General features: G+C 33.5%; 5 protein-coding genes across 8 annotated transcripts; 3 read left to right on the forward strand and 2 right to left on the reverse strand.

Moving 5' to 3' along the window:
* Positions 1-15: 15 nt before the first annotated feature.
* Positions 16-6,889, reverse strand: LOC103867211 (ABC transporter G family member 33). Its single transcript, XM_033292561.1, is given in 22 exon segments — positions 16-381; positions 530-956; positions 1,040-1,267; positions 1,335-1,468; positions 1,544-1,627; positions 1,997-2,287; positions 2,357-2,760; positions 2,840-2,950; positions 3,025-3,178; positions 3,253-3,356; positions 3,537-3,697; positions 3,781-4,094; positions 4,160-4,441; positions 4,635-4,936; positions 5,014-5,104; positions 5,185-5,238; positions 5,326-5,402; positions 5,475-5,647; positions 5,649-5,798; positions 5,871-5,956; positions 6,294-6,417; positions 6,492-6,889. Coding segments are annotated over 22 exon segments (4,326 nt in total). The 5' UTR covers positions 6,800-6,889; the 3' UTR covers positions 16-114.
* Positions 6,890-14,566: 7,677 nt separating this feature from the next.
* LOC103867779 (40S ribosomal protein S5-1) lies at positions 14,567-16,316 on the forward strand. Its single transcript, XM_033292570.1, has 5 exons — positions 14,567-14,753; positions 14,825-14,919; positions 15,457-15,728; positions 15,810-16,013; positions 16,100-16,316. The coding sequence occupies exons 2-5, from the start codon at positions 14,827-14,829 to the stop codon at positions 16,152-16,154; spliced, it is 624 nt and encodes a 207-aa protein (XP_033148461.1). The 5' UTR covers positions 14,567-14,753; positions 14,825-14,826; the 3' UTR covers positions 16,155-16,316.
* Positions 16,205-19,674, reverse strand: WRKY44 (WRKY transcription factor 44-like). 4 transcript variants are annotated; one of them, XM_009145270.3, is made up of 6 exons: positions 18,507-19,674; positions 18,099-18,334; positions 17,889-18,005; positions 17,498-17,807; positions 17,221-17,431; positions 16,205-17,134 (listed from the first exon to the last, which is right to left on the reverse strand). In XM_009145270.3, exons 2-6 carry the CDS (start codon positions 18,306-18,308, stop codon positions 16,819-16,821), a joined length of 1,164 nt encoding a protein of 387 aa, XP_009143518.1. In that variant the 5' UTR covers positions 18,309-18,334; positions 18,507-19,674; the 3' UTR covers positions 16,205-16,818. The 4 variants fall into 4 exon arrangements, with proteins under 4 accessions (XP_009143518.1, XP_033146771.1, XP_009143517.1 ...); XM_033290880.1 differs by having other exon boundaries at positions 17,221-17,807; positions 18,561-19,674; XM_009145269.3 differs by having other exon boundaries at positions 17,221-17,807.
* A 233-nt stretch (positions 19,675-19,907) lies between these two features.
* LOC103867215 (thioredoxin-like protein AAED1, chloroplastic) lies at positions 19,908-21,638 on the forward strand. Its single transcript, XM_009145272.3, has 9 exons — positions 19,908-20,177; positions 20,258-20,378; positions 20,468-20,513; positions 20,586-20,645; positions 20,729-20,765; positions 20,832-20,911; positions 21,008-21,099; positions 21,186-21,246; positions 21,349-21,638. The coding sequence occupies exons 1-9, from the start codon at positions 20,009-20,011 to the stop codon at positions 21,406-21,408; spliced, it is 726 nt and encodes a 241-aa protein (XP_009143520.1). The 5' UTR covers positions 19,908-20,008; the 3' UTR covers positions 21,409-21,638.
* A 1,466-nt stretch (positions 21,639-23,104) lies between these two features.
* On the forward strand, positions 23,105-24,853 carry LOC103867216 (RNA-binding protein CP29B, chloroplastic). Its single transcript, XM_009145273.3, has 4 exons — positions 23,105-23,554; positions 23,670-23,771; positions 24,097-24,414; positions 24,520-24,853. The coding sequence occupies exons 1-4, from the start codon at positions 23,189-23,191 to the stop codon at positions 24,583-24,585; spliced, it is 852 nt and encodes a 283-aa protein (XP_009143521.1). The 5' UTR covers positions 23,105-23,188; the 3' UTR covers positions 24,586-24,853.
* Positions 24,854-26,640: the final 1,787 nt, after the last annotated feature.

Consider the following 26,640-nt stretch of genomic DNA (forward strand, 5'->3'; position numbering starts at 1 on the left):
TGGCAGCATGTGTCCTTGGTTATACATTCTCATCAATATATTTTTGACTAGTTGATAAGTATTCTAACATAAAAAAATACATAAAGAAAAGCTTGAGTTGTTTTGATGATGCATCTATCGTTTTTGAAAGTTAAGCTTGGCGACAAAGAAAGCAAACATAGAAGCTAGTGCAATGGGAAATGCGATGAGAATAATGGCTGAAAAGATCAAACGATCATGATGGAATCCAAAGTAGTCCTCTAAGAATCTTGCAACGGTCGTGGACTCTCCAAATGCATCGATCGTTTCATGTATGTCACCGTACTGAGACGAGAAAAACACGTTGAGCGTCCAAGAGGTTGGAGCTAGATAGTAAAGCCATACCCACCACTTTGGTATTTGCTGCATTGTTTCAACATCAAGAAAACACTATTAACCATAGGTCAAAATGGTAAGGTATTAATATTAATAAACTCATTTAAATATTAATAATATAATATTTCAAAAAAAAAAAGATAAAGATGGTCATGACTGGTTTTAAAGATCTTACCGGAAGTGGAATCAAGAAACCAGCAAAAAGGTTGAAAGCAACGAAGAAAAGAGACTGGAGAATAGCTGCGACCATGAAGTTTGGTGTCACGGAGATGAGGAACATTGCAAGGTAGTTGAGGCATAGTAGGTTACAGAACATTGAGTATAGACTCCAAAAGACTTTGTAAGCAGATGCGTATAAACCCATCATAGGATATATCACGATCACAAACTCTGCGCTTTGGATGAAAATGTAAGGAACCTCGGTCACAACTTGAGCCAACGCATACGCAAACGCAGAGTACATTCCCGCGAATCTTTCACGGTACATAACGTTACGTTCTGTCTCAAAATACTGTAACGCTGAAGTGCAGTTGTTAACCCCTAAGAAGAGGACAAGTCCATAGATTGCACCAAGGACTGTGAACAAGTTCTGTTGAGTATCTCTGCCAAAAAAAAACATACAAAAAAAATAAAAATAAACACAAATAAAGTAATTAAACTCATTTTTAAAACAAATGAAACTTACATCTTTTGTCCTTGCTTCCAGAAGAGTACACCGAAGATCAAAGAAGAGATTAAAGTGTGGCCTATACGCATCAAGTTGTAAGAAGGGCTTCTCCAGTAAGACAAGCTCATCTTCCAGAGACAAGACTTGAACTGTCCCCACCAGCTCTGAGCAAAAGTTCTGTCGAAATGCAAATCGGTTGAACCGGTATCCGGTTTGCTCAGCTCTGCAGCGAGCTCGGAGTTGCTCCTAAGGAAAGAGCACATGAGATCAATAACCATGAATGAATGAGTCAGTCTTTAGCTTTTTAACTTACTTGTAAAGATCTGATTCGTTGTAGATTTTTGCGAAATCAATGTTGAGCTCAGTCTCTATGGACTGTGAGGTGACCTCAAGCATCCATGTTGCGGGATTGTAGTTGTCTTTAATCTTAGTAACTCCAGGGATACTCTGTTTTTTTAGCACAAAGATTTAAAAAATTATAGAAACTAAACTGACATGTTGTGTCTTGTGTAGCACGCTAACCTCAAAGTACTTAATGACATGAGAAGAATGCTGTCCAAGTGGTCCAGTGTAAATCATGCGACCGCCTCTCTTAAGAAGCACCAACTATACATCATAAAAACAAATATATTTTTTTTTAAAATACCCTCAAATATCATTAAATCAAATTCTTGTCCAAAAGATAGCAGGTAAAATCCCTAAAATAGCACATTAAAAAATCAACTGGCTTTAGATTTCAGGAATTAAAATTTGAAGTTTAGAGTTTACAATGTAAAATATTTAATGTTTTTATTGATTAATAAATATTATTGCGGAGATTTTTCTTTTAAAATGCTACTTTATAACAAAAACTAAAAATGTTACTTATAACTTTGCCAAACATTTTATTAGAAAATGAGCAAAGAAAGCCACTTATAAATAAACTCTGCAACCTTTTTTTATTTTGGTAAAAAACTTTGCAACTTGTATTTATACCTCGTCAAAAGCTTCAAAGATGTCAATGCTAGGCTGATGAATAGTGCAGACAATGGTTCTTCCAGTCTCTGCTACGTTCTTGACAGCTCTCATCACTATGGCAGCTGCTCTTGCGTCTAGCCCCGTCGTTGGTTCGTCCATGAAAATGATGGAGGGGTTCGCCACCAACTCCACCGCCACCGTCAAACGCTTCCTCTGCTCCGTCGACAGTCCGCTCTGGCCGGCGACTCCCACCATCGCGTCCTTGATCTCCTCCAGCTCGATCGTCTCCAGAACTTGCTTTACAAATCTCTGCAACGGTTTTTTTCAGTCGATTTAATTTCTAGGTCATTGTTGATTGTTAGAATCATTAGGGCTTACTATTTTGGTTTCAGGCTCTATCTCTGGAACTAGACGGAGCCAAGCGGAGTAAATGAGAGACTCTTCGACGGTGATGTTCGGTGAGTGTATATCCGTTTGCTCGCAGTAGCCTGAGACTCTTGCAAACGTTTCTTGGACTTTACGGTATCCACTTATCTTGATGTCTCCTTCTATGTATCCGCTTGTTTTTCTCCCGGCGAGAACGTCCAGTAGAGTGGTTTTCCCTGCTCCACTGATTCCCATCAACGCCGTTAGAACTCCAGGCCTGAAAGCTCCGGTGATGTTCGAGAGAAGCTGCAGTTTCTTCTCAGCGTACCCTTGACCTCTCATCGCAGGAACATCCACATAATAGTTCAAGTCTTGAAATGTTATGGTAAGGGGCTTAAAAGGTAACACCATCTTCCCTGTTGAACGAATTAGAGTTTATGAAACCTGAGAAAAAAATAGTTTGCTTGTTTCACAAGAAAGACAAATATGTCCCACCTGAATCCTCGTTAGTCTCTGTTGACTTGTTCTGCTTGACTGGTGAATCTTTTGTTCCTTGCAGCTCAAGTAGCTTCTCTTGGGAGATCATGGCACGAGATGTTGTTGGAGCTGTCATGTGTTAAGATTAACCTCTTCAGTATGTGCTCATGTCCTTGGCATTTTTAGGTATTTTGGAAACTTACATTTCAAGAAACTCAAAGCTAGAGTGAAAATGATGTTGAAGATAATGGTCTGACCCAGCAAGGCACCTAATGAGACCCAATACATGTAATCATCATAGTTCAGCCCTCGGCTTTCAAGTATGGTTCTCCCTAATGTAACATTTGTAGGTTGCATCTACAAACATAACCGGACAACTGATTAGTCTTTGGAGGATGAAGCGAAGGATAAGTAGGTGAAGAAAGACTCACTTGCTGCCATCTTGGAGCAAGAAACTCGTTTACAGAGAGTCCAATCTCTGCGTAGCTAACAGGATTCACCCAAAAACCCCACTTCAGCCACCCTGGCATATCAGCTGCACCAAACCAGTGTCATGTTGATAGTATCAGAGGCAGTCTCCCACATCGGAAATTGGAAGGAATATATAAATATATAAAAGAGATGAATTATAACCAGTTGGTTTTAGGTTATGTAACTTAATAAATAGAACTTTGGAACAAGATTGAAATGAAGAGCACAGCCTCAAATGTCTTACTGTATGGGATGGCAAAACCAGCAAAGACAAAGGTGGCTAATATGGCAAAACTACCAGCTGCCATTGAAGCAACTCCTGTCTGAAAGATTGAAGCTATACACCGAAACATCGATATTGATGTGAAGTGAACAGCAAAGAGCATAATGAATTGCCGGAGGAACCTAAAACATCAGTCAAACATTACTTTCTTCTGACATGTTATGTGAGTAAGGAGCAAGCAAGAGATGGTTTAAAAAGCTCTCACCTGGAGACTTCAGGGGTGTATCCGATGACATAGTAAGTAAGGCAAGTCCAAACTAGAGATTCAATGAAGGAGAGAGGGACCTTCAATACAGTTGCTGGGATTGCATAAGCCCAAGCTGGATAAAAACACAGTTGCTTTTGCTTGTAAAACACGGCAAGGCGTTGAACAGTCATAGAAATCTCTGGAATACCATCAATCAAAAGTACAGTTATTCCAAAAAAGAGACAGCTCATGTAAGAATTCCCATGAACAATGTCTATGCCCATCCTTGTTCGTATAAACACAGTCATAGTGATGATTGCAGACAGAACAAGCTGCACAACAAGAAGGGTTGTTAAGAATTAAGGAGAGATATGTCTCAAGAAACTAAGAATGTAACCTGAAACGTCTTGAAGAGATAGACAAAGTAGTTTCTCTTCATGAGAAGAAACTCTCTTGAGATGCATGCTCTAAACAGCTCCCATTTTGGAAGTGAATATGCATTGGAAGAAAGAGCATCCTTGTGTGGTTTTGATTTATCATATGGCTTAGACATAGCTTCCTCAAGCTTCCTCCCAATCTCTAAGTCCTTGAATCTCTTCGAAAATGTATCTACTGAGACAAACCTATAAGGTAAGTCCTGGTGCATCCAGTACTGTCTTTGGTCCTTTTTAGATATAACCTGCAAGGTCAGTGTCAGAAGGCCCGTCCTAAGATTTTGGAGGCTATAGATGATTTAATAACAGTTTATGATTTTTTAAAAAAAAATCAAATTTGGAGGCCTATATATAACTTTTTCTAAAGTTTTGGAGCTATATGCCAATGCTTCACTTGCTATGTTCAAGACCGGCCTAAACAGATGTTTGGCTTCTTACCTCTTGTAGAAAGTCTGCAACACCTTTCCTTTCCGGGCATCTAAATCCACATTCCTCAAAGAAGTTTAAGACCTCGCCGCGTGGACCGTGGTACACTATTTTTCCTTCAGCCATCAGCACAATATCATCAAAGAGGTCATATGATTCTGGAGCAGGTTGAAGAAGGGAAACAAGCACGGTTGCATCAGTAATGTGAGCTAGTTGCTGAAGAGACTTCACTATCTGAAACGCAGTGGAACTATCTAAGCCGTTTGTAATCTCATCCATGAATAGAGCTTTTGTTGGACCAACGATCATCTCGGCTGTAATAACAAATCATTAGAAAACATGCCATGCCACCAAAACTATGACCATTTTGCAAGCTTCTAATGAAACAAACCTGTGGTAAGACGCTTCTTTTGACCACCGGATATGCCTCTTTTCATTGCATTACCAACCAGTGTTTCTGCACAAAGGTCAAGCCCTAGGACCTGAAAATGTAATACAAGACATAATCAAGAAGCTAATCAAGGTCCAGGACTACAAATCTGAGGAGTGTCATAGAAGATACCTTCAAGATGTAATCTGTTTGCAGATTTTTTTTAAGTCCTTTAACCGATATTGCCTGCACAATGACATTACAAAAATAAAGGTTTTGTAATAAACCAACTGAGTTAAAATATCAGTTTCAGCAATAGCTTCAGGGCTGGACCTTCATGTAAGCATCTACTTCAGGGTCAGGAATGATTCCACCATCCTTTTCTCTTTTACTGACCTCCATCATTATGTCTTTTTCAGCAGAGAGATAAGATCCATTTAGAGAGTGCTTTATAAAGAGAGTTGTTCTATGAAGACATGTACCTGTTCGGCTAGCGACACCTTGACAACGAGCTGAGAAGTCAATTGTCTCCCTCACTGTCATCTCTGCAATGTGTAGATCTTGTTGACTTATGTACGCTGATGTCTTCTGAGGGACAAACTCGTTCAGTGCGTGTCCATTGTAGGAGATTTCACCAGAACGCTGTGGAAGATAAAGAGACATGATATACACATGTGCTGCAAAAGCATCTGAAAGGGACTTGAGAAACAGAATCTGAAACCTTAAGATTTTTGTCCAAGTTTCCAGACAAAGCCTTAAGCAGAGTAGTTTTCCCACATCCAGGAGGACCAAGCAGCAGGGTTAGCCTTGAGCAACAAGAAGATGCATTACACACAATCCAAAGCTTGGATCAAAGGAGAGATCCTCTTGCAACTAACCTTCCCGGGTTAATGATGCCATTAACATCATTGAGTATTCTTATTTTTGCTTCGCGTGTTCTTACACCACTCAGCTTCACCAGTTCCTGAAGATGAAAAAGAGTAGAGTTATCTACACTAGCTACTGCCATGTTGCAATTTTGTTGATTCTGAGTAAAATCTCTATGCACCAGTAAAAAAATACACATAATTATATCGATTGAACTAGTTATGAAATTTTTCTTTAAAAAGAAAGAAATATCGGATTTTGAAGCTGTAAATACTGTCTAAAATATTGTAAATTATTCATTCATATAATCAATACACAAACTGTAAAATAGATATTTACTTCAATAGTGTTTTCTCTCTGTGTTCTTGAATTTATTTTTGTTTAATACGCGTTTGTTCGCAATAAATATGCATCATGTTCTGGAGTATACTCACCAAGAAAACACGCTTTAAGGAGTTCCATAGAGTTGGAAGGGCCTTCCCTTCAACGACCTCACACTCTGCTTCAACACTTAAATGCTCATACCTCACCTCTATGTTCGGAAACGCTACACCAACCCTGCATGTAAGAAACTTCAGTTAAAGCCACAAGTTCAAGATTCACAAGGTTTGTTTCCTGATCTCATCTTTCACCTGTCCATTCTTTTTCTAATCTTCTTGAGCAGCTTGAGATTATCATTCTCAATGTGTTTGATCAGATTCTCAATCATTAGATGACGTTCCATGGCTCCAAGCTTGGTGACATCAGCCACCTTTTTCCCTTTCTTCACAGCCTCACCATCTTCATCGACCAGAGATGATCTCAGCCGTTTGAAAGTGGGTAACCTCTGGATCTCAGCCCATTGCAGAGCATGCTCAGCCTCAGCCTCATGCTCATTACTTGACGAAGAGTTGCTCCTGAAACTAGTTCCCGTACTCTTTTTAATCTCTGAAAGCTCCATTCTCAACTCTTCTCCATCCCTGCCTCAGTGAGTTTCTTGGCGTCTTCTCTTAATGAGATGAGCTCAATTATGAGATATGGCATTTATCGTATACTTATAATGTAACGTCTATAATCTCTACTAATAAAAGGGACCTTTTGAGGCTCCATAAAGCGTCCACATCAGCAAAAAAAACTTCTCTCGAAAGATGACACGTGGCATAAAATATAGTTTTACATTTTAATATTACTAATTTTTGAAAATTATAAATAATATGTAAACATACAATACAAAAAATTGAAAAACTACACTACTAATAAAAGGGACCTTTTGAGGCTCCATAAAGCGTCCACATCAGCAAAAAAAACTTCTCTCGAAAGATGACACGTGGCATAAAATATAGTTTTACATTTTAATATTACTAATTTTTGAAAATTATAAATAATATGTAAACATACAATACAAAAAATTGAAAAACTACATTAAACATATGTAAGATTACCATTTTTCACTTAAAAAAAAAGATGGCTTATCTCCATAATGTAACATTACCGTTTTATAAAAAAAAAACAAAAACCATTATATATAATTTCAAAAATAATAAATATATGTAAACATACAACATAAAAAATAGAAATACTACATTAAACATATGTAAGATTACCATTTTACATTTTTATTTAAAAATAATAATATGTAAACATACAACATAAAAAATGGAAAAACTACATTAATTAAACATATGTAAGATTACCATTTTTCACTAAAAAAAGACGGCTTATCTCCATAATGTAATATTAGTAAAAAACATTATATATAATTTCGAAAATAATAAATAATATGTAAACATACAACATAAAAATGGAAATACTACATTAAACATATGTAAGATTACCATTTTACATTTAAAAATAACAATAATATGTAAACACTCAACATAAAAAAAATAGAAAAACTACATTAAACATATGTAAGATTACAATTTTCACTAAAAAAACGGCTTATCTCCATAATGTAACATTACCATTATATAAAAAAAGAAAAAAAACATAAATATAACTATTTGACTATTTGTCCAAGTTCTTCTATTAAACATTTCCGCTTTACACTAAAAATGAAAAAAATACATTAAGATTTAAACATCTATCTTAAAATATAAAATATATAAATTAACTAAATTAACTAAATATAAAGTATAATAAAGAGAAATACTCAATATATAGAAAAATAAATAATAAGTAAATATTATAAATATACAAATTATATATACAATAATAAGTAAATGCACAATTTATAAAAATTGAAAGAGTATATTAAATATTAAACATCTATCTTAAAATGTAAAATATAGATATTAAGTAAATAGAAAGTATAAGAAAAAGAAATACACAACTTAAAAACAATGGAAAAAGTATATTAAGATTTAAGCATCCATCTTAAAATGTAAAATATAGATATTACGCAAATAGAAAGTATAAGAAAAGGAAATACACAATTTAAAAAATGGACAAAGTACATTAGTATTTAAACATCTATCTTAAAATGTAAATCTATCTTAAAATATAAAATTATTAGTAAATAGAAAGTATAAGAAATAGAAATACACAATATAAAAAAATAAGTAAATATATAATATAAGTAAATACCCAATTTAAAAAATGGAAAATTACATTAAGTTTTAAAAATATATCTTAAAATTGATGGCTTATCTCCATAATGTAACATTACCGTTTTATAAAAAAAAACAAAAACCATTATATATAATTTCAAAAATAATAAATATATGTAAACATACAACATAAAAAATAGAAATACTACATTAAACATATGTAAGATTACCATTTTACATTTTTATTTAAAAATAATAATATGTAAACATACAACATAAAAAATGGAAAAACTACATTAATTAAACATATGTAAGATTACCATTTTTCACTAAAAAAAGACGGCTTATCTCCATAATGTAATATTAGTAAAAAAACATTATATATAATTTCGAAAATAATAAATAATATGTAAACATACAACATAAAAATGGAAATACTACATTAAACATATGTAAGATTACCATTTTACATTTAAAAATAACAATAATATGTAAACACTCAACATAAAAAAAATAGAAAAACTACATTAAACATATGTAAGATTACAATTTTCACTAAAAAAACGGCTTATCTCCATAATGTAACATTACCATTATATAAAAAAAGAAAAAAAACATAAATATAACTATTTGACTATTTGTCCAAGTTCTTCTATTAAACCTTTCCGCTTTACACTAAAAATGAAAAAAATACATTAAGATTTAAACATCTATCTTAAAATATAAAATATATAAATTAACTAAATTAACTAAATATAAAGTATAATAAAGAGAAATACTCAATATATAGAAAAATAAATAATAAGTAAATATTATAAATATACAAATTATATATACAATAATAAGTAAATGCACAATTTATAAAAAATTGAAAGAGTATATTAAATATTAAACATCTATCTTAAAATGTAAAATATAGATATTAAGTAAATAGAAAGTATAAGAAAAAGAAATACACAACTTAAAAACAATGGAAAAAGTATATTAAGATTTAAGCATCCATCTTAAAATGTAAAATATAGATATTACGCAAATAGAAAGTATAAGAAAAGGAAATACACAATTTAAAAAATGGACAAAGTACATTAGTATTTAAACATCTATCTTAAAATGTAAATCTATCTTAAAATATAAAATTATTAGTAAATAGAAAGTATAAGAAATAGAAATACACAATATAAAAAAATAAGTAAATATATAATATAAGTAAATACCCAATTTAAAAAATGGAAAATTACATTAAGTTTTAAAAATATATCTTAAAATTTAAAATATAGATATTACGTAAATAGAAAGTATAACAAATGAAAATATACAATTTAAAAAAAATGAAAATGTACATTAAGATTTAAACATCTATATTAAAATGTAAAATAGAGATATTAAGTAAATAAAAAGTACAAGAAATAGAAATACATATACAGGAAAATAAATAATAAGTAAATAATGTAAATATATAATATATGAATTATATATATAATAATAAGTAAATACACAACAAAATTTAAAAAATGGAAAAAGTTCATTAAGCATTAATCATCTATCTTAAAATGTAAAATATATAATATAAGGAAATACACAATTTAAAAAAATGGAAAAAGTACATTAAGATTTAAATATCTATTTTAAAATATAAAATATAGATATTACGTAAAAAAAATAAGAAATGGAAATAAACATTTTAAAAAATGGAAAAAGTATATTAAGATTTAAACATATATCTTAAAATGTACATCTATCTTAAAATGGTAATAAATTATATAAAAATGAAATTATCACATTAAAAAAAAGTATAGTTTTACATCAAGAAAGTCTCTATAAAACCCATTATACCATCAACATCAACCTCACACTATCAAGGAAAGCTTCAAAGCACTCGAGCAAAAAAATGGTTCCACCATTAACTTTTACCGTCTCAAAAACTTTTAATGACCTTGAAGGAGATTTTTTATAAGAACGAACTTTTTATTAGGTGGATTCATTGTTGGGAACCCTCCAACTTCCAAAAGCAAACTTATTCATGGGAATTGAATTGTTTTTCATAGACTCAAAGGTATTCTTACAAATTTAAATTAATTTAATCCATAATTTTATTGTTAATATTCATACTAACTCTTTCATGATCAAACCATTACTGTTAATATCCATTTAAGCGTTTATCCCGGAACACTTCCTTTCTCGCCGAATCAGGTATTAGTTCATGTTGGTTTAGTATTGTTTTTGGTTTATTAACAGGTTTAGGATGGTCCTATTGTAAATATAATTTAAGTTGATTTAGCATATATTATGCTTAAAATAACTTAAATTAAATAGTAGTAATTATGCTTAAAATATAATTGTAGAGAGTTTTCAAATATAGTTTACAGAACATTATAGGTGATGAATTTAATTTATCAAATTCATTTATTACTTCAAACTAAGTTTTTTTTTTAGACATACTGAGTTATAAATATCAATGATGGATTGATGAGTATAATATGAAGACAAAAATATAATTATTTGATTTTCAAGATAAGAAATTCAGCTTTTATTCAGTTACTCAATATATAACATCTTAAATTATTTTTTAAAACATACACATAATTTATATATATAGATTAATCTTCCAAACTTAAACTATTATATTATATATGGATAATGTTTTTAAATAAAAATAATTTCTGATTTAAATAAAAACAACAAATGGTTATTTTTAAATAATGGATGTAATTTACATTATACTATCATTTAACAAGTATTAGATACGTTTTGATATATCATTATTTTCTATTTCCAGAAAACAATAAATTGTTAAACATCAATATCATCAAGGTTAAGTATACGAACAAAACAAATTCAAACATCACAAAAAAATATTTACATAAATATTATAATACAATAATTTAATCAAAAAATACAATTCAAAAAGAGAATATTCAAAAGAATAGTTATATACTTAATATTTGAAAATCAAAGATATTTTTGCTAAAATTGTACTTACCTGGCCAAGGAGATCGACCATCTTTTTACGGATCAATCGATTGTTGAGCATGTGATCGATCCGAAAATACTCTGCAGTTTAATTAAATATCTAAAACATTTATTCCAACACTCAACAGATGGTTTTGCTAAATATGATAATTAGATAGCCAACAAAATTACAAAAAAATATTTAAATAGTAAAAATATGTTAATAGAACGTGTTAAAATTTAAAATAAATTTTAATTATGACATGCATCTTAAGATTTATAAAAAATATATATCATAACCTAAATATAAATAATTTAACAACTTAAATTAGAAAAAAATAAAAATCCCGGGCGTAGCCCGGGTTAATCCCTAGTAATATAATAAAATATATGTTTTGACCAAAAATAAAATAAAATATATATAATTGTGCTTTTCACATTTACAAATAGTTAGGTGATGAGTGGTAGAGTTTATACATCATAACTCTTCCTAAAAGTATTGTTACGTAAATCTATCTAAAATTCTTCACATCATTATGTTTGTTCTCTTTTAGGTTATTTTCGTCGTTTATTCCATTTTGTTTTTAAACCATCAAATTAATTCGAACTGTCGGAAAGCAAATCAATTTAAATTATTATTAGACTGCATTTTTGTGTGGTCAACAAAGTGTGAAAATATTACCTAACTTTTTGAAAATGAAATCGTAAATTGAATGATCACTTTGTTGAAAAAGTGATCATTTTATTTTATTTCGAGCTAGTACTTCTATTACGCATGTGTACAATTATATCGATTGTCCATATACATATTCTATATATATTCTAGTGTAGCAAAGGAAAGAGTGATGGATGAACAAACTATGGATCGGGAATGGATAGAAAATATTGAGATGGTTAATGTTCTAAAGTGTATTAAGAAATAGTCTTTGTTTGATTAATGCAATAATCAGTCTGTATATAAGATTATTGAGTTATGGTTAACGTCGTGAAGTCTTTTTTTTTTTTTCAAATGTGAATAGACGCAGGAAAGGCTCAGGGGTTGTGTATTTTACGGCGAATGTTAATAGTTGATAGTTTGAGCAAAGATTATTTCAGATATTAGAAGTTTAATTATATGTTACCATTGCATCAAACTAAAGCTAGATGATCGATGTTTTTCTGTCTTTCTTTTGATCACTTTTTTTAGCCTTTCCTGCGTCTATTCACATTTGAAAAAAAAATACGATAATCTGTCTTATTAGTCCAATATAAGAACACTTCCAATAGAAAAAACCTCAAAAAAATAAATTAAAAAAAAAACAAAAAGTTAAGGATAAATTCTTAAAATAGAGATTTTAGAATTGGTAAGAACCTCTAAAATATCATTTTTTATCGGCTCCTTTTATATGTCTTTCTCTTTCCCATATTTTTTTCGCTTTATTGTCTTTTTCTTTTTTAAGAACTTCAAAAATATTATACCATTGGATATAATCATATAATAAATTATAAAAAATTTTAAACTTCACAAATTACAAAATTTACAATTAAATTAAGGATCTCTTAAATTAATCATATGAACTCATGATGGGTTCTAACCATTGGAGATGGTTTGATAGTCTTCTTGGTAGCAGTTTTCTATTGTATGGGACCACGGATTTGTATCAAAAGTCTTTAGAGTGTTTGTACTATATTTACTCTAATGTAACGTGTATCGTAAACCTAATGATGTGTTAGCTTCTCGATGATACGCTCCTTCCTTGTATTATTAAATACAAGTCACCAAAACGCAAGTCATATAGTTTAGAGCGATCAAAAGCATTAGTTAACGGGCCCAATTAATGCGTTGTTGTGTCGGTAGTAATATAGAAATAGTTAGTATATTAAAAAAAGTATGATGGTTGAGTCAGTAGGGGTGGGCACTTTACCCGAAATCCGAAGTGGCACCCGAACCCGATCCGAAAAACCCGAACCGAAATCTGAACCGAAGTAGCAAAATATCCGAACGGGTATTAAATTAGGAGAGATTGGATATCCGAACCCGAACGGGTAATATCCGAACCCGAATGGATATCCGAAGATAACCGAACATATGTATAATTAACCTTATATTTTTAATTTACATCTTTCATTTTATATAAAATATTTATATTGATACTACACATACTTTAAATTCATATGATATACATACAATTACGTAGAAGATGATTTGCTATGCACTTAAAATACATGTCAAACTTTTTATTTCAACAATTAACAAAAAGTTACATCCAAAATTTAAAAACAATAACCAAATTAATGTCTTTTTAGTTTGAAAATGTTATGTCCAAATCTAATAACCATTCAATCTATTAAAATACAAAAAATAGTTAAGTGAAAGTTATATATTTAAATACAAGAAATTTGAAAAATGAAAATTTTAATTTTTTTTTTCAAAATCTAAATATCCGAACCCGATCCGAAATAACCGAAACCGAACTAAAAATACCCGAACCCGACCCGAAGTACAGAAATACCCGAACGGGTTCTACACCTCTATACCGAAATACCCGAAAATCCGAAATACCCGATCCGAACCCGAACGGGTACCCGAACGCCCACCCCTAGTTGAGTGACAAAAGTTGTATGATGATTGATGAGTGTGTAGTCATATTTCAAAGAAAATGTATTGCTCGCGTTTTAAGAATGATATAATTGTCACGTAAGATTGTAAGAAAGAAGTTGGTGGGCAAATTTGAGAACAAATTCAACGCAAAGTATGATGATATATTTACATAGAAGAGATAAAAAACGTGCACGAGAAGTCGAAAAGAGCTCTTTAACTTAATGCCTATAAACCTAACCTACTCTCGGGTTTCCTAACCCAATAAAATACAGTTTGATCAAACACTAAATATCTTATCATAAAGCAGAATTTTCTATTAATGTATTAAGTAAATGTTGTTATTGATAACCCAATAAAGAACCTCGAATATATATGACTTTTTGAAGATTACCAGGGATTTCGGTATGAACTTTCTCCAACAAATAAAAAGAAAAGTGGGTCTAAAGTTTTAAGCTCCATTCATACATGTTTTATGGCAGAACGTCTTGGACCGTTGACTGTAAATAATTTTAAGTCGGTCGTTGCCTTATTTACCGTCTTGACTGGCCTTATTTACCGTCTTGACTGTAAATAGATAATGGGTTTTTTTTTACCCGGTTTACGCCTCTAGTCAACCTATATCCAAGTCGGAGAGAAACAAAAACCAAACCCATTAACAAGCGAAAGAATAAATCTCAAAAGCCCATTATTGCACCACATATGGGCCCAATAAAACACTCTAAGCAGCATAAAATTTTAGGGTTTTGATTTCTTCATTTTAGACCTACCCTTCTTCAAGCCGCGGCTAGCAAGATAACCTTACTTCTCATTCTCCACACGACGCTTTAGAGTTTGAGGTATTCCTTTCTTCTTCGATTCTCTCTATTCCCTCGCTTGTTTTATAGCTAATCCTCTGTTCGCCTCTCAGCCATGGCCGCCGCCGTAGAAATCGACGCTGAGATTCAGCAGCAGCTCACCAACGAGGTCAAGCTCTTCAACCGTTGGAGCTTCGACGACGTTTCGGTAATCCCCTCATTCATTCGTTTACTAATTTCACTAATCAAAGTGTGATTCGTGTCTTGTAATTGTCTTCCACTCTTCAGTTTCTTTCTACTTGTGTTTTGTTCCATCGGTTCTGCTTATTTGCAATCTAGCCCTTTATTTTTTCTCAAATTTACTTATTGGTCTAATATTATACAATTGTTACATTAACTCCATTGTGTGAATTACATGTAAATCCTAGAGATGAATAATATATAGTCTACTGTTTCAAAAGGTGTTACCTTTTTGTTCTTCTTGTTAGTTTTTGTAATTGTCTTCCACTCTTCAGTTTCTACTTTATGTTCCGCCGGTTCTGCTTATTTGCAATCTAGTCCTTTATTTTTTTCTCAATTTACTTATTGGTCTAATATTATACAATTGTTACATTAACTCCATTGTGTGAATTACATGTAAATCCTAGAGATGAATAATTACGTTACAATAGTTACATTTTTCTCAAATGTTTCTAATGATTACGGTAACATTTGTTTTTTTTTTTTTGTATTTTGTGTAATGTAGGTCACAGACATTAGTCTTGTTGACTACATTGGTGTTCAGCCTGCGAAACACGCAACCTTTGTTCCCCACACTGCTGGAAGATACTCTGTGAAGAGGTTCAGGAAGGCTCAGTGCCCTATCGTCGAGAGGCTCACCAACTCTCTTATGATGCACGGGAGGAACAACGGTAAGAAGCTGATGGCTGTCAGGATCATCAAGCACGCCATGGAGATTATCCACCTCTTGACTGACGCTAACCCTATTCAGGTCATCATCGATGCCATTGTTAACAGGTAAGCGAATCTTGGTACTACTTTCTTGATTACTAGTTTGAAAAGTATTCTGATCGTGTTTGTTTTATCGGGTGGAGCCAGTGGTCCACGTGAAGATGCGACCAGGATTGGATCTGCTGGTGTGGTTAGGAGGCAGGCAGTTGATATCTCTCCTCTGAGACGTGTGAACCAAGCCATCTTCTTGCTCACCACTGGTGCACGTGAAGCTGCGTTCAGAAACATCAAGACTATCGCTGAGTGCCTTGCTGATGAGCTCATCAATGCTGCTAAAGGATCTTCCAACAGGTATTAAAAACAAAACTCTCTACATTGTCTTGTTGTCTCTTCGCATTTGTGTTAGCTAATAATTGTATCTTGTCTTCTCTCTGCAGCTATGCAATCAAGAAGAAAGATGAGATTGAGAGAGTTGCTAAGGCCAACCGTTAAGGGTTCTTTTTGCATTATATTTCAAAGAGCTTTGTGCTGTTTTCGTTTAGCTTTGGTTATGTATCAGAAGATTTCTCTTATCTTTTAATGAAAGTTTTGACGCTTTAATCGACCTTGGGATCTTTGATCAAACAGTTCCATATTTAATAATCTTTTCATTTATACTCCCTCTTTCAACTTGAAAGTAATTTTTGTGAAAAGCACCAATGATATTAAAAATGTAACATTTAATAAGTACTTTAAACAATTTCAAAGAAGTCTACATAATTTAATTGGTTATATGATATTCAATAAATACTAAAACTATTTACATTTTGAAACAAAAAAAACTTGTAAAACTACTTGTATTATGAAACAGAAGGAAATGGAGTATGTTACTAATGTAAAAGTTGGTTGGTTACAATGGCAATATGGCTTCTATCTTGAGGTATTCTTGTTTGCATATTAACCAAAATCAATTATAGTAAATGGAAGCAATAAACAAATTAAGTTTGACTTTCATCACTCTTTCTATTTGCTTTTCTTTTGTTTGTTACATGACAAATGTCATTAATGTCTTGTTGTCATTGAAACATTGATGTAAATAAACAAATCCACAATGGTTAACAAGAAAGATAATGTAAGTAAACTTGCAATGAAGATTGAAGAAGACAAGTGGAGATCATTAAATGGCTTGATTAGAATGTTGTGGGGAGCTAAAAGGAAGAGTAGAAGAAGTTGGAGGCCTCAGTTGCAAATGGTGATGATTGTGTTTACCTTCGTAGGTTGTAATGAAAGCTTTTGGATCATCATTCGCTCTCTCCACGCGTTTCCTTGCTCTACAATTCACGCTCGTGCACCTGTAATAACTTCTCGGATACGCATTCCCTCCAACCGCTTTCTGTCCGTACTTTCTCCACTTGAATCCATCTTCGAGACTGTCTGATTCCCCTGAGCTTTGCGATACTCCAGCTTCACTTGATTGCGTCTCGTTCTTCATGCTATTATCAACAAACTCAAATGTTTAACTGTAGATGCAGAAACTGGTGTTTGAAAACAATCCAAAACCCTAATAATATTTTTTTACCTTGTCTTGCTTCTGCTTGGATCATCAAGCTCTCTTTCATCACACTGGCTACTTCTACAACCGGAGTCTGAAGTTCCACCAGTTGAGTTCGCTGTTCTTGGAACAGCGAACTCGAATGGTGTTATAACACACCCTTCATTCATCTTCTCTTGATTACTCCAAAGAGGGTTAGGTTCTTCCCCCATTGATCCTTCAGATGGTGTCTGAAACCCTGAAGAGGATGAAGATGAAGCCCGCCGCAGAAGAGGACAAGAGGGTTTAGAGTGATTATGCTCACCTTGATACACAATCTCTGAAACATGACCTCCCATTGATGATCTCTCTACGCTCTTCTTAACAGGACATTTGGGGTGTGTGCATTTGTAGTAACCCCTTGGAGAGTCACTTCCTTTGACTTGCTTCTGTCCGTATTTCCTCCAGTTGTATCCGTCCACGTAAGATCTGTCCCCAGTGGATGTCTCTGATTCTTTAAAGGTTGGAACTCTCGGGACTAGGTTAGGAACCGCTCGATGCGTGCCTTGGTTCACACGCTTCCCGTACGCTACTGCTTCTCTTTTTATCCAAGCCTGTTGACAATTTCCTGGAAGCTAAAAAATAAAGAGTTAAAAGATGAGGTTCGAAAAACTGTCGTGATCTCGTAGGCTTGTAGGCTTGAGAAAGCAACTTACCATATTAGCCAACGCAGAGACGGTTGCTTGGGAGACAAGCTTTGCTTTAGGTTTATAAATGACGTAACTTTTGCTCTCTGAATCATCACAAGACTTTACATCGCCACTTCCTTCCACCTAAGATTATCATATCGACTGAAAAGTGTCAAGGACCCAATGCGGAAGATTCAGAAAGAAGATAACACGACCAGTTAGACTTAGATGAATCACCCGCGGAGATGAGACAGAAGCTGAAGCTGGCTGTTTAAACCTCTCAGTCTTTGGTATTATAGAAGCGTCTACAGTCTCGTGACAGTTCGATTGTGGAGAGACGGTAACTGAATCAGCCAGAAGGTCAGTGAATGTCCTGACGCTAGAGCATGAAGGCCTTGAAGCCACTGGTTTTGCTACTACCTTTCTTTCACTCTCTTTCACATCCATTATTCTCAATAAAAAAAGTAATCAACCTGAAAGAAAACTCCACGGATTAAAAATAATAATAAGTATTCAACATCAATTCCATCATACATGATGATCTTGATATAATAACGATATTGATCGAAACTTTATGATACCAATGTGACATACACTTGTGATAAGACAAAAGAGAGACAAAGAAGATGGTAAAGTAGTACTCACGGTGAGAGAGTTCAAGCAAAACCTGAAGTTCTGAAAATGATTTTAGGAAGGTACCCTTTCTAATGAGTTAAGAAGATCCGGTGATTGTCTGAATCCGGTTTATGGTTGTGGCTCGTTGGTGTATCCGTCGTATCAGATCAGTTCGCTGAGACTCGTTGACACTAAAAGAGACACGTGTCAAAGTAGGGTACGTTGGATGGATCAAGGTCCGTGCTTAAGATGAGCTTGTCTGTAGTGATGAAGAAGGCGATGAAAAGGAAAGAGAGGAGAGGAGACCAATTGTTTCGTTGAACGTTAGCTGAGTTTAGAGGAAGCTCTTTGAATGTTAGTTGGAAAAACACGGCCAACGGAACGGCGTCGTTTCCTTATTTTTAAGCGCCAGCCAGCAACATAAAAGGGACTAGTGGTTTGTTGACACGCGCAGAACTGAACCAAAAATGATCGTACCGAAAATAAAACCGGTTAGTTTCGATTTCACCTCTCTCACTCTCACTTAGTATAAGGAAAAAAAACCGGTTAGTTTCGATCATCCTTCCTAATGACACAACAAAACATGTTACAAACCCATCCCATTACCAACAACATCCAAATATCATTTGTTCGATCTACACCTTGTACAATTCACACCCAAAGAACCTTCGACCGTGACTCTTGTATGTCCAAGCCGTGAAAACCTTTATTGGCAACCGACAAACACATAATTTCCGACCATCATAACTTCTGTTCCTACTGTTTCTTGATGATCCCGATTTTAGATCCATCTATCGAAGAACCAGTCAATCACTCACAATCGGAGAAAACCAAAACATCTTTCTACTGGGTTTAATGAATCTTACATGTTTATCTCTATCGAATGGTGTCCCTTCACTTCAATATCTTTTGATTTCGTTCTCTGGTTTTCTTCAGTAAAGAGAATGAGGAAGGAAGTAACTGGATTGGAATATAGTTGTATTTCATTGGGTTAGGTTGGTATTTTTTTTAATTTGGGTCGGTCTCAAATTTTAATTTATCAAATGGCTAATTACATACTCTCTTTGTTTTTTTATATATGACGTTTTAGAAGAAACTTTTTGTTCTAAATTATTTGACGTTTTTAATTTTTTATGTAAAATTTATTACTAATTAATACTAGATAACCAATGATATTATAGTTTTTATTTTATTATTGGTTAAATTGTGGTTAGGTAAACAATTAATGATGTTTTTGTTTAAAAATTAAATATTTTTTAATCTATGTGCACAATTCTAAAACGTCATATATAAAAAAATGGAGGGAGTAGTATTTATCTTCTCCGACATCTACGTGGCACTTTTCGACTAATTAAATTAAGCTAATGCCTAATGGTGTTACCAAACTGAGCTGACGTGGCGTTTATTTGCTCTTTCAGGTCATGCTTACATCATCTACCACGTGTAATAAACAACCTCCACGAGATTCACCAACGGTTTGAGTTACATTAGGATTTTTTATTCAGCTTCCCCCGGAGCAGTAGCAACCAACAATGGCGGTTTCTCTCTCCTCGTCGTCGACGATCACTCCCATAACGCTCCAGCCGAGGCTGAAACCGATTCATGCCATAGGGACAGTAAACTTCGGTTATTCGTTCAATTCTCACGGTATCTCTCTCCGGCGTAGCGCCGTCGTCGCGTCTGCCATTACCGGCGCTTCAGGTAAAGCTTAAACACCTTCTCTTCTGTTCCGTTTTGGAGATTCCAGATGTTTGACAAGATTGTATCGAATTCTCCGACAGGAACTGAAACTGCCGATTTGCTAGAGACGGTGAAAGTCTCGGACTTGAACGGAAACGAGATTCCGATCTCTGATTTATGGAAGGATAGAAAAGCCGTTGTTGCATTCGCTCGTCATTTCGGGTGATTAATATCTTTTCAGACAAGCTTCGAATGAGTCTGGTTACTATGTGTAAGAAGAAGTATCAAAAAGCTTTTGTCATGTTTTTCAGATGCGTGCTTTGTCGGAAACGAGCAGCTTATCTTGCGGAAAAGAAGGTAATGTTTACACCGTGTCATCCATTGGTCACTGAGTGATATATTTTACTCTTTTTTTTTTTTTTTGGTTAGGATGTGATGGATGCATCTGGTGTTACTCTTGTTCTCATCGGACCTGGAAGTATCGATCAGGTAACGTCTCACACACACACACTTATTGTAACCAACCATTTAGATTGTTACAGATTTGTAATGATATAAACTCATCTATGCAGGCCAAAACTTTTGTGGAACAGACGAAATTTGAAGGAGGTATGCTGTGAATTTTTTTTCTTTGAGATCTCATTCTAATCTATAAACAAGTTTTTTTTCTCTCAGAGGTGTATGCAGATCCTAACCATGCATCTTACGAGGCGCTTAAGTTTGCTTCAGGGGTTTCTGTGACATTTACTCCCAAAGTAGAGTGACTTCTTCTCTACTTAACTAGGTTTTACCAAAACGTTACGTGTCTTTGTGGTATCTGTGACTATGTGGTGTTATTGTTGTTATTATAGGCTGCTATGAAGATAATAGAGTCTTACATGGAAGGATACCGCCAAGATTGGAAACTCTCGTTTATGAAAGATACTGTGGAAAGAGGCGGCTGGTAAGTTATAAAGAGTGTTTGAATCATTCCTTCATGTTTCCTTACTAATAATGTGTTTGAAACATTGGTCTTGGACCTCGGTGCAGGCAACAAGGTGGAATCGTAGTTGCTGGTCCTGGGAAAGATAACATCTCTTACATCCGCAAGGTACTCTTGTCTCTCTTCTTCGTGTTATACTCATGTGATCAGAGAGGTAGTAAAGAATCACAACTTTGTATTCAACAATTTGTTTGTTGGGAACCATTTCAGGACAAAGAAGCTGGAGATGACCCGCCTGTTGAAGAGATCCTAAAAGCGTGTTGCGCTTAAATGGAATCACAAGCAAAGCTTAAAAGACATCATTGTTCTTAATAGTAGAGTCAGACTCTCCTCTCCTACACAATGAATCAAAACTCCAATCCATTCATTCATAGGGGACATAAACTTGATATGCTTCGTTCAATAAAACGTGTTCATTTGGTATTTGTAAGACATAAACCCAATGCAGATGGTGTACTGTATATATATATCCTTGTCGTTGATCAAGAGCTTTACCCAAAGAAGGTTGTTTTATAGAATGGTCAAAACGGGACAAGGAAGCAAGAAACAGAAGAAACAGAACACTGTCTCTCTATAGAAAACTTAAAGAGGTGAATCTCTGTATCGTTATCTGATCGTCTTTTTGACCACCATAAAAAAAAGTTCCTGTAGTAGTTAAAAGATGATTTGATGAGGATTTTCACTTTTTTTTTGCTGGAGCAAGTTGAGGGGAAGATCTTATCTTCTCTATAGATTTTTGTTTTTGCCTTGGTACGAGACGTGCCATCTCCACTGTCCATTCAAAAGTTCGACGCCTCAGATCTCTTCTCGCCCATCACTTTACTTCATATTATGACAAGTAGTTAGTAGGGACCGTCCAATGAAACCATAACCAAACACAACCAACTAAAAGCACATAATCACAAAATATTTGGAAATTATGAAGAAAAAAAAACTAAATTAGAAAAGCAAATTAAATAAGACCAACATAATTCTTCATAATAAACACTTTCGACACTAATTTATTATTTTGTTACAAATTAGAAAATATTTCATAAATGATTTTACAACCAGATATGTTTTATGGTCAATCCTAATTCTATTTGCTACACCCTGAATGAAATTATGATTTTCTAATTTTTTGGTTATGATTAACAAATCATTTTTTTAGGAATTAGAAACTCAAATTTCATAAATGTAAAGTACTAATAAACTTTTAGTTAAATTGGTGGATTAAGAGAGTTTTCACATATTTAGTTTTTAATTATACTTTTTAAAAGAATGTCATTTCGGAATATTATTTCCCTAAGTTGAGATTTAAGAAAGGGCAATTGTCAATAATAGCACCTTTTGAAGTTTATGTCTCAAAAATAGCACTAGAAAGAGAAAGTCACAAAAATGACATTCATTAAAGGATAAAATATCTCTAATACCCTTAGTTTTAAATTAAATAAACAAACAAAAATAAATAAAATAAAAATAAAAATAAATAAAATAAAAATAAATAAAAAAAAGAAATTTTTTTTATAGATTCAGATTATATGTTTTCAGATTCGAAATTTTTATAATTTTTTTTTTGAAATTTTTTTTTGAAATTTTTTTTTATTTTTTTTTCAAATTTTCTTTTTATAATTTAAAAATACTTTTTGAAACTGTTTTTAAAATTTTTATTTTTTATTTTAGTATTTTTTTTTATAAAATTTTAAACCCTAATTCCAAAACCCCACCCCTTAAATCTAAACCTTAAGGTTTGGATTAATTAACCCAAGGGGTATAAGTGTATATTTACCTCTTTAATGAAACTTATTTTTGTGACTTTGAGTCTTGAGTGTTACTTTGGTAACAAAAACTTGCTTTGGTGCTATCCTAGTCTTTTTCTCTTTAAGAAATTAAAAATAATTCACAAAGCTGGTCATAAATTAGCAGAAAAACAGTTACAGGTTAAATTTGTAAAGAAAAATCATATAAGATATTTTGTGCAAGCGAAAAAGATTTCATTTCGCCATAAATATCAAACACTCTGCATCCATCCCCAAAGCCAAAAACCTTATCTCTTCTCCTCTCATTCACCATGGCAGCTTCAGCTTCCTCTCTCGCTCTCTCCACCTTCAACCCCAACTCCCTTCCTTTCTCCGTCTCCAGACCCTCCTCCCTCTTACCTCCTTCCGTCTCCTTCAAACTCAACTCCGTCTTCTCTTCCTCCTCCTCCGCCAAATGCACCTCTCCCGCCTCTCGCTTCCTCCGTAACGTCGCCGTCACGGAAGACTTCTCTGTCGAAGAAGAAGACGGCAGTTTCGCCGACGACGCACCGCCGCCGCCGCAGGAGCAGTCCTTCTCCGCTGACCTCAAACTCTTCGTCGGTAACCTTCCGTTTAACGTCGACAGTGCTCAGCTCGCTCAGCTGTTCGAGAGCGCAGGGAACGTTGAGATGGTTGAGGTACGAAAGAACTATCTTTTATGCTTTGTAGCGATTCCGACAAGAGACAAAAAGATAATGTTTTTGTTGTTGTTGAGTTTAGTTGAGTTGAGATTAGTTCTTTTGTCTTTGTTAGGTAATCTATGACAAGGTGACAGGAAGAAGCAGAGGTTTTGGGTTCGTGACTATGTCTTCTGTCTCTGAAGTTGAGGCAGCTGCTCAGCAGTTCAATGGCTATGTAAGAATATATATATATATATATATATATCTCCCTTACTCTTTGCTTTAGTTGTTTGGTATGAAACTATAATGTGTCTGAGGAGATGATGTATACTTTCTTGCTGGTATGCATTTGTGTTTTTGTGCATTTGTATTCATTTCCAGGTCATCAGGTAGTTGCTTAATGTGTTACGTTATATAGTATGCTAGTAATTACTTATTGTGTCTTGGAAAGTAAATTTTTTTGCTTAGATGAATAAAAAGACTTCAAACTTGTGTGTGGTTCTGGTGTCTTAATGTGAAAGTTGAAAACCTTTGTGTTGTTGTTTTTTTTAAAATTGCAGGAGTTGGATGGTAGACAATTGAGAGTTAACGCGGGTCCTCCACCACCAAAGAGGGAAGACTCCTTCTCCAGAGGACCAAGAAGCAGCTTTGGAGGTGGCGGCGGTGGTGGTGGTGGCTCAGGAAACCGTGTTTACGTTGGTAATCTCTCGTGGGGAGTCGATGACATGGCTCTGGAGAGTTTGTTTGGGGAGCAAGGAAAGGTTGTTGAGGCTAGAGTTATCTACGACAGGGACAGTGGTCGGTCCAAGGGTTTTGGATTTGTCACTTACAACTCTGCTCAAGAGGTTCAAAACGCTATCCAAACCTTGAATGGTGCTGTAAGTATCTTTCCCCTTCTGGCTCGTGCTAATATATATGCATTTTACAATGCTATTAAAAAAAAACAACTCTTGATATGCTTTTTACGGTGGTGTTTGTTATAGGATTTGGACGGGAGACAAATTAGAGTGTCGGAAGCTGAGGCTAGGCCTCCAAGGCGCCAGTTTTGAGCACCCCAACCGATGGCTTCCTATTCTCTAAAACGCATATTCTTCGAAGCATATAGAGTTTTGTGAGAGAGGATGGCAGTTTCGGACCCGTACTAAGCTCTTCTTCACTTATGTTTTGTTGTGCCTTGGATGCACGGGGATGGTCATTTTATTTGAGAAACATATAATTAAGATTATATAAGTGAAGAACATGTCTGAATGCTGCCATTGACTGCTTCGCTTTGGTTTGATTCATTTTTATCTCTATTCATATTGCTTCTCTATTTAACAGTCTAGTTTGTTCTATCTTTTGCGTTTATGAATATGAACACATTTGAAGAAACAAAACCGCTGAAACAATAAAATCAGGCAATCTGACCAATAGATTCCTTGCTTTGAGACGTACAAGCCAAGTTGATCAATAGATTCGATGCAAAGCTGCCCAGCCGGTGTTAATTCCTTGAGATGGGTTCTTACAAAGCCCAACTGTTTGAATGGACCCAATCTTAAAAGCATTTGGTCCAATTAGCTCTAGTGGTCTTACACAAAATGTTAGTTCAACTGCAAGACGTTGAATACAAAGCTCTCAACGTCAAAGAGATTAACCAGATAAGTGAATGCTTAAGACCGTTTTACTGCTTCAGTTTCAAGCATAACCAAATACTCGCGGTATATGCCATTCAATCTGGCTTTAGAAAGTGGATAAATTTCCACTGCGAAAATTTCCGGAAAAAAATAATATACAAGAGATTTGGACTAATTCACTTACCGTCAATTAGTTTAATTTAAAGTAAATTCAAATTTAACATTGTATTAAAATCCAAACAAACATTGTCCAACTGGAACCGAAGTCGATGAGGCTCCAAAGATGTGGCTCCAAAAGAGGGCCGGTCAAACAGTTGATCTTGAACTGGTATGACCCAAAAATGAGTCTGGCCGGTCTGACCCTAATACTGCAGTGGAATGTTCTCACGATTAGAGGTTACAAAATTTGTGTTAAAAAAAAAGTGGTTACAAAATTATCATCTTGAGGGGTGTTCTCACACTATGAATTTTCACGAGACATAGATAGTATGTAATGGATTTGGACTAATTCACTTATTGCCTATTATTTATAAGTTGAAAATTGATGATGAACTCAAATTTAACATATATACCTAAGCATATAGGTGTAATAATATTTTATGCAGAAACGTGAAAGATAACACTTTGGAAGTAGTTTATGATGATGAAAGGCATCACTTGTTACCAATGCCAATTGACGTACTTCTCTTGGTAATGATGCTATCCACGAAACGTTAGTATCTTCCAAATGTTGTTCCGTAAGTACAATCTCTTACAGCAAACTACATTTTTGTTACATATGATTGAATTAAAAAAATTGGAAAAAAGAAGTATATAGTAAGAAATGAGTTTCTGATACAAAATTGTTATGGAAAAGAGAAAAATATATTGAATACTAGGTTTTTTGTCCGTATATACGGGCGAACATAATCTTCTTATGAATACTTATTAGTTTATGTATTATTAATCTAAAACCAACATAATAAATTATTATTTATGTTTTCAAATAGTTACATCAATCATCAAAGTATTTATATATATCAAATATATACTTATTATTGTGTTAAAAATTTTAAAGCACTCATAACTTAGAAATAATTCAGAAAATATTTTTATGTAAATGTTATTGCTTGACTAATATTTAATTATAAATTGTTTTGTATCTTAATTTTAAAAAAATATGATAAAAATATTGTTTTTAAGTATGTTTTTTGATAATTTTATTATATTATTTTATAATCAATTATTTAATATTTAATATAACATAGAAATTTAATACTATTAAAATAATATTCCTTTTCAATTGTATATAAAATTCATTAAGTGTATTGTTTAAGTTAATAAATTAGTGAACCAGTTAGAAACTAATAATAAATCAATAAGCTAATTAAAAGTCCAAAACCTAATAAAATATGACAAATAAGAAAAACTAATTGAATACTTGATATAACATATATGTTTAATATTATTAAAATTAAATTCATTTTAATTATATATAGGATTCAGTAAGGA

The sequence above is a fragment of the Brassica rapa genome, chromosome A05, assembly GCF_000309985.2.
Source record: "Brassica rapa cultivar Chiifu-401-42 chromosome A05, CAAS_Brap_v3.01, whole genome shotgun sequence".
NCBI lineage: Eukaryota > Viridiplantae > Streptophyta > Magnoliopsida > Brassicales > Brassicaceae > Brassica > Brassica rapa.

What these genes read in the sequence shown, in the direction of transcription:
- LOC103867779 (XM_033292570.1), top strand. Translation starts at nt 14,827, where the DNA reads ATGGCCGCCGCCGTAGAAATCGACGCTGAGATTCAGCAGCAGCTCACC. An exon ending in ATCGATGCCATTGTTAACAG is followed by an intron (nt 15,729 to 15,809) that starts GTAAGCGAATCT and finishes GGGTGGAGCCAG; the next exon opens with TGGTCCACGTGAAGATGCGA. An exon ending in GCTAAAGGATCTTCCAACAG is followed by an intron (nt 16,014 to 16,099) that starts GTATTAAAAACA and finishes TTCTCTCTGCAG; the next exon opens with CTATGCAATCAAGAAGAAAG.
- WRKY44 (XM_033290880.1), bottom strand. Translation starts at nt 18,308, where the DNA reads ATGGATGTGAAAGAGAGTGAAAGAAAGGTAGTAGCAAAACCAGTGGCT. An exon ending in TCTCTGCGTTGGCTAATATG is followed by an intron (nt 17,808 to 17,888) that starts GTAAGTTGCTTT and finishes TTTATTTTTTAG; the next exon opens with CTTCCAGGAAATTGTCAACA. An exon ending in CCAAGCAGAAGCAAGACAAG is followed by an intron (nt 17,135 to 17,220) that starts GTAAAAAAATAT and finishes TGTTGATAATAG; the next exon opens with CATGAAGAACGAGACGCAAT.
- LOC103867215 (XM_009145272.3), top strand. Translation starts at nt 20,009, where the DNA reads ATGGCGGTTTCTCTCTCCTCGTCGTCGACGATCACTCCCATAACGCTC. An exon ending in GACCTGGAAGTATCGATCAG is followed by an intron (nt 20,646 to 20,728) that starts GTAACGTCTCAC and finishes TCATCTATGCAG; the next exon opens with GCCAAAACTTTTGTGGAACA. An exon ending in ACTGTGGAAAGAGGCGGCTG is followed by an intron (nt 21,100 to 21,185) that starts GTAAGTTATAAA and finishes ACCTCGGTGCAG; the next exon opens with GCAACAAGGTGGAATCGTAG.
- LOC103867216 (XM_009145273.3), top strand. Translation starts at nt 23,189, where the DNA reads ATGGCAGCTTCAGCTTCCTCTCTCGCTCTCTCCACCTTCAACCCCAAC. An exon ending in CTCAGCAGTTCAATGGCTAT is followed by an intron (nt 23,772 to 24,096) that starts GTAAGAATATAT and finishes TTAAAATTGCAG; the next exon opens with GAGTTGGATGGTAGACAATT. An exon ending in TCCAAACCTTGAATGGTGCT is followed by an intron (nt 24,415 to 24,519) that starts GTAAGTATCTTT and finishes TGTTTGTTATAG; the next exon opens with GATTTGGACGGGAGACAAAT.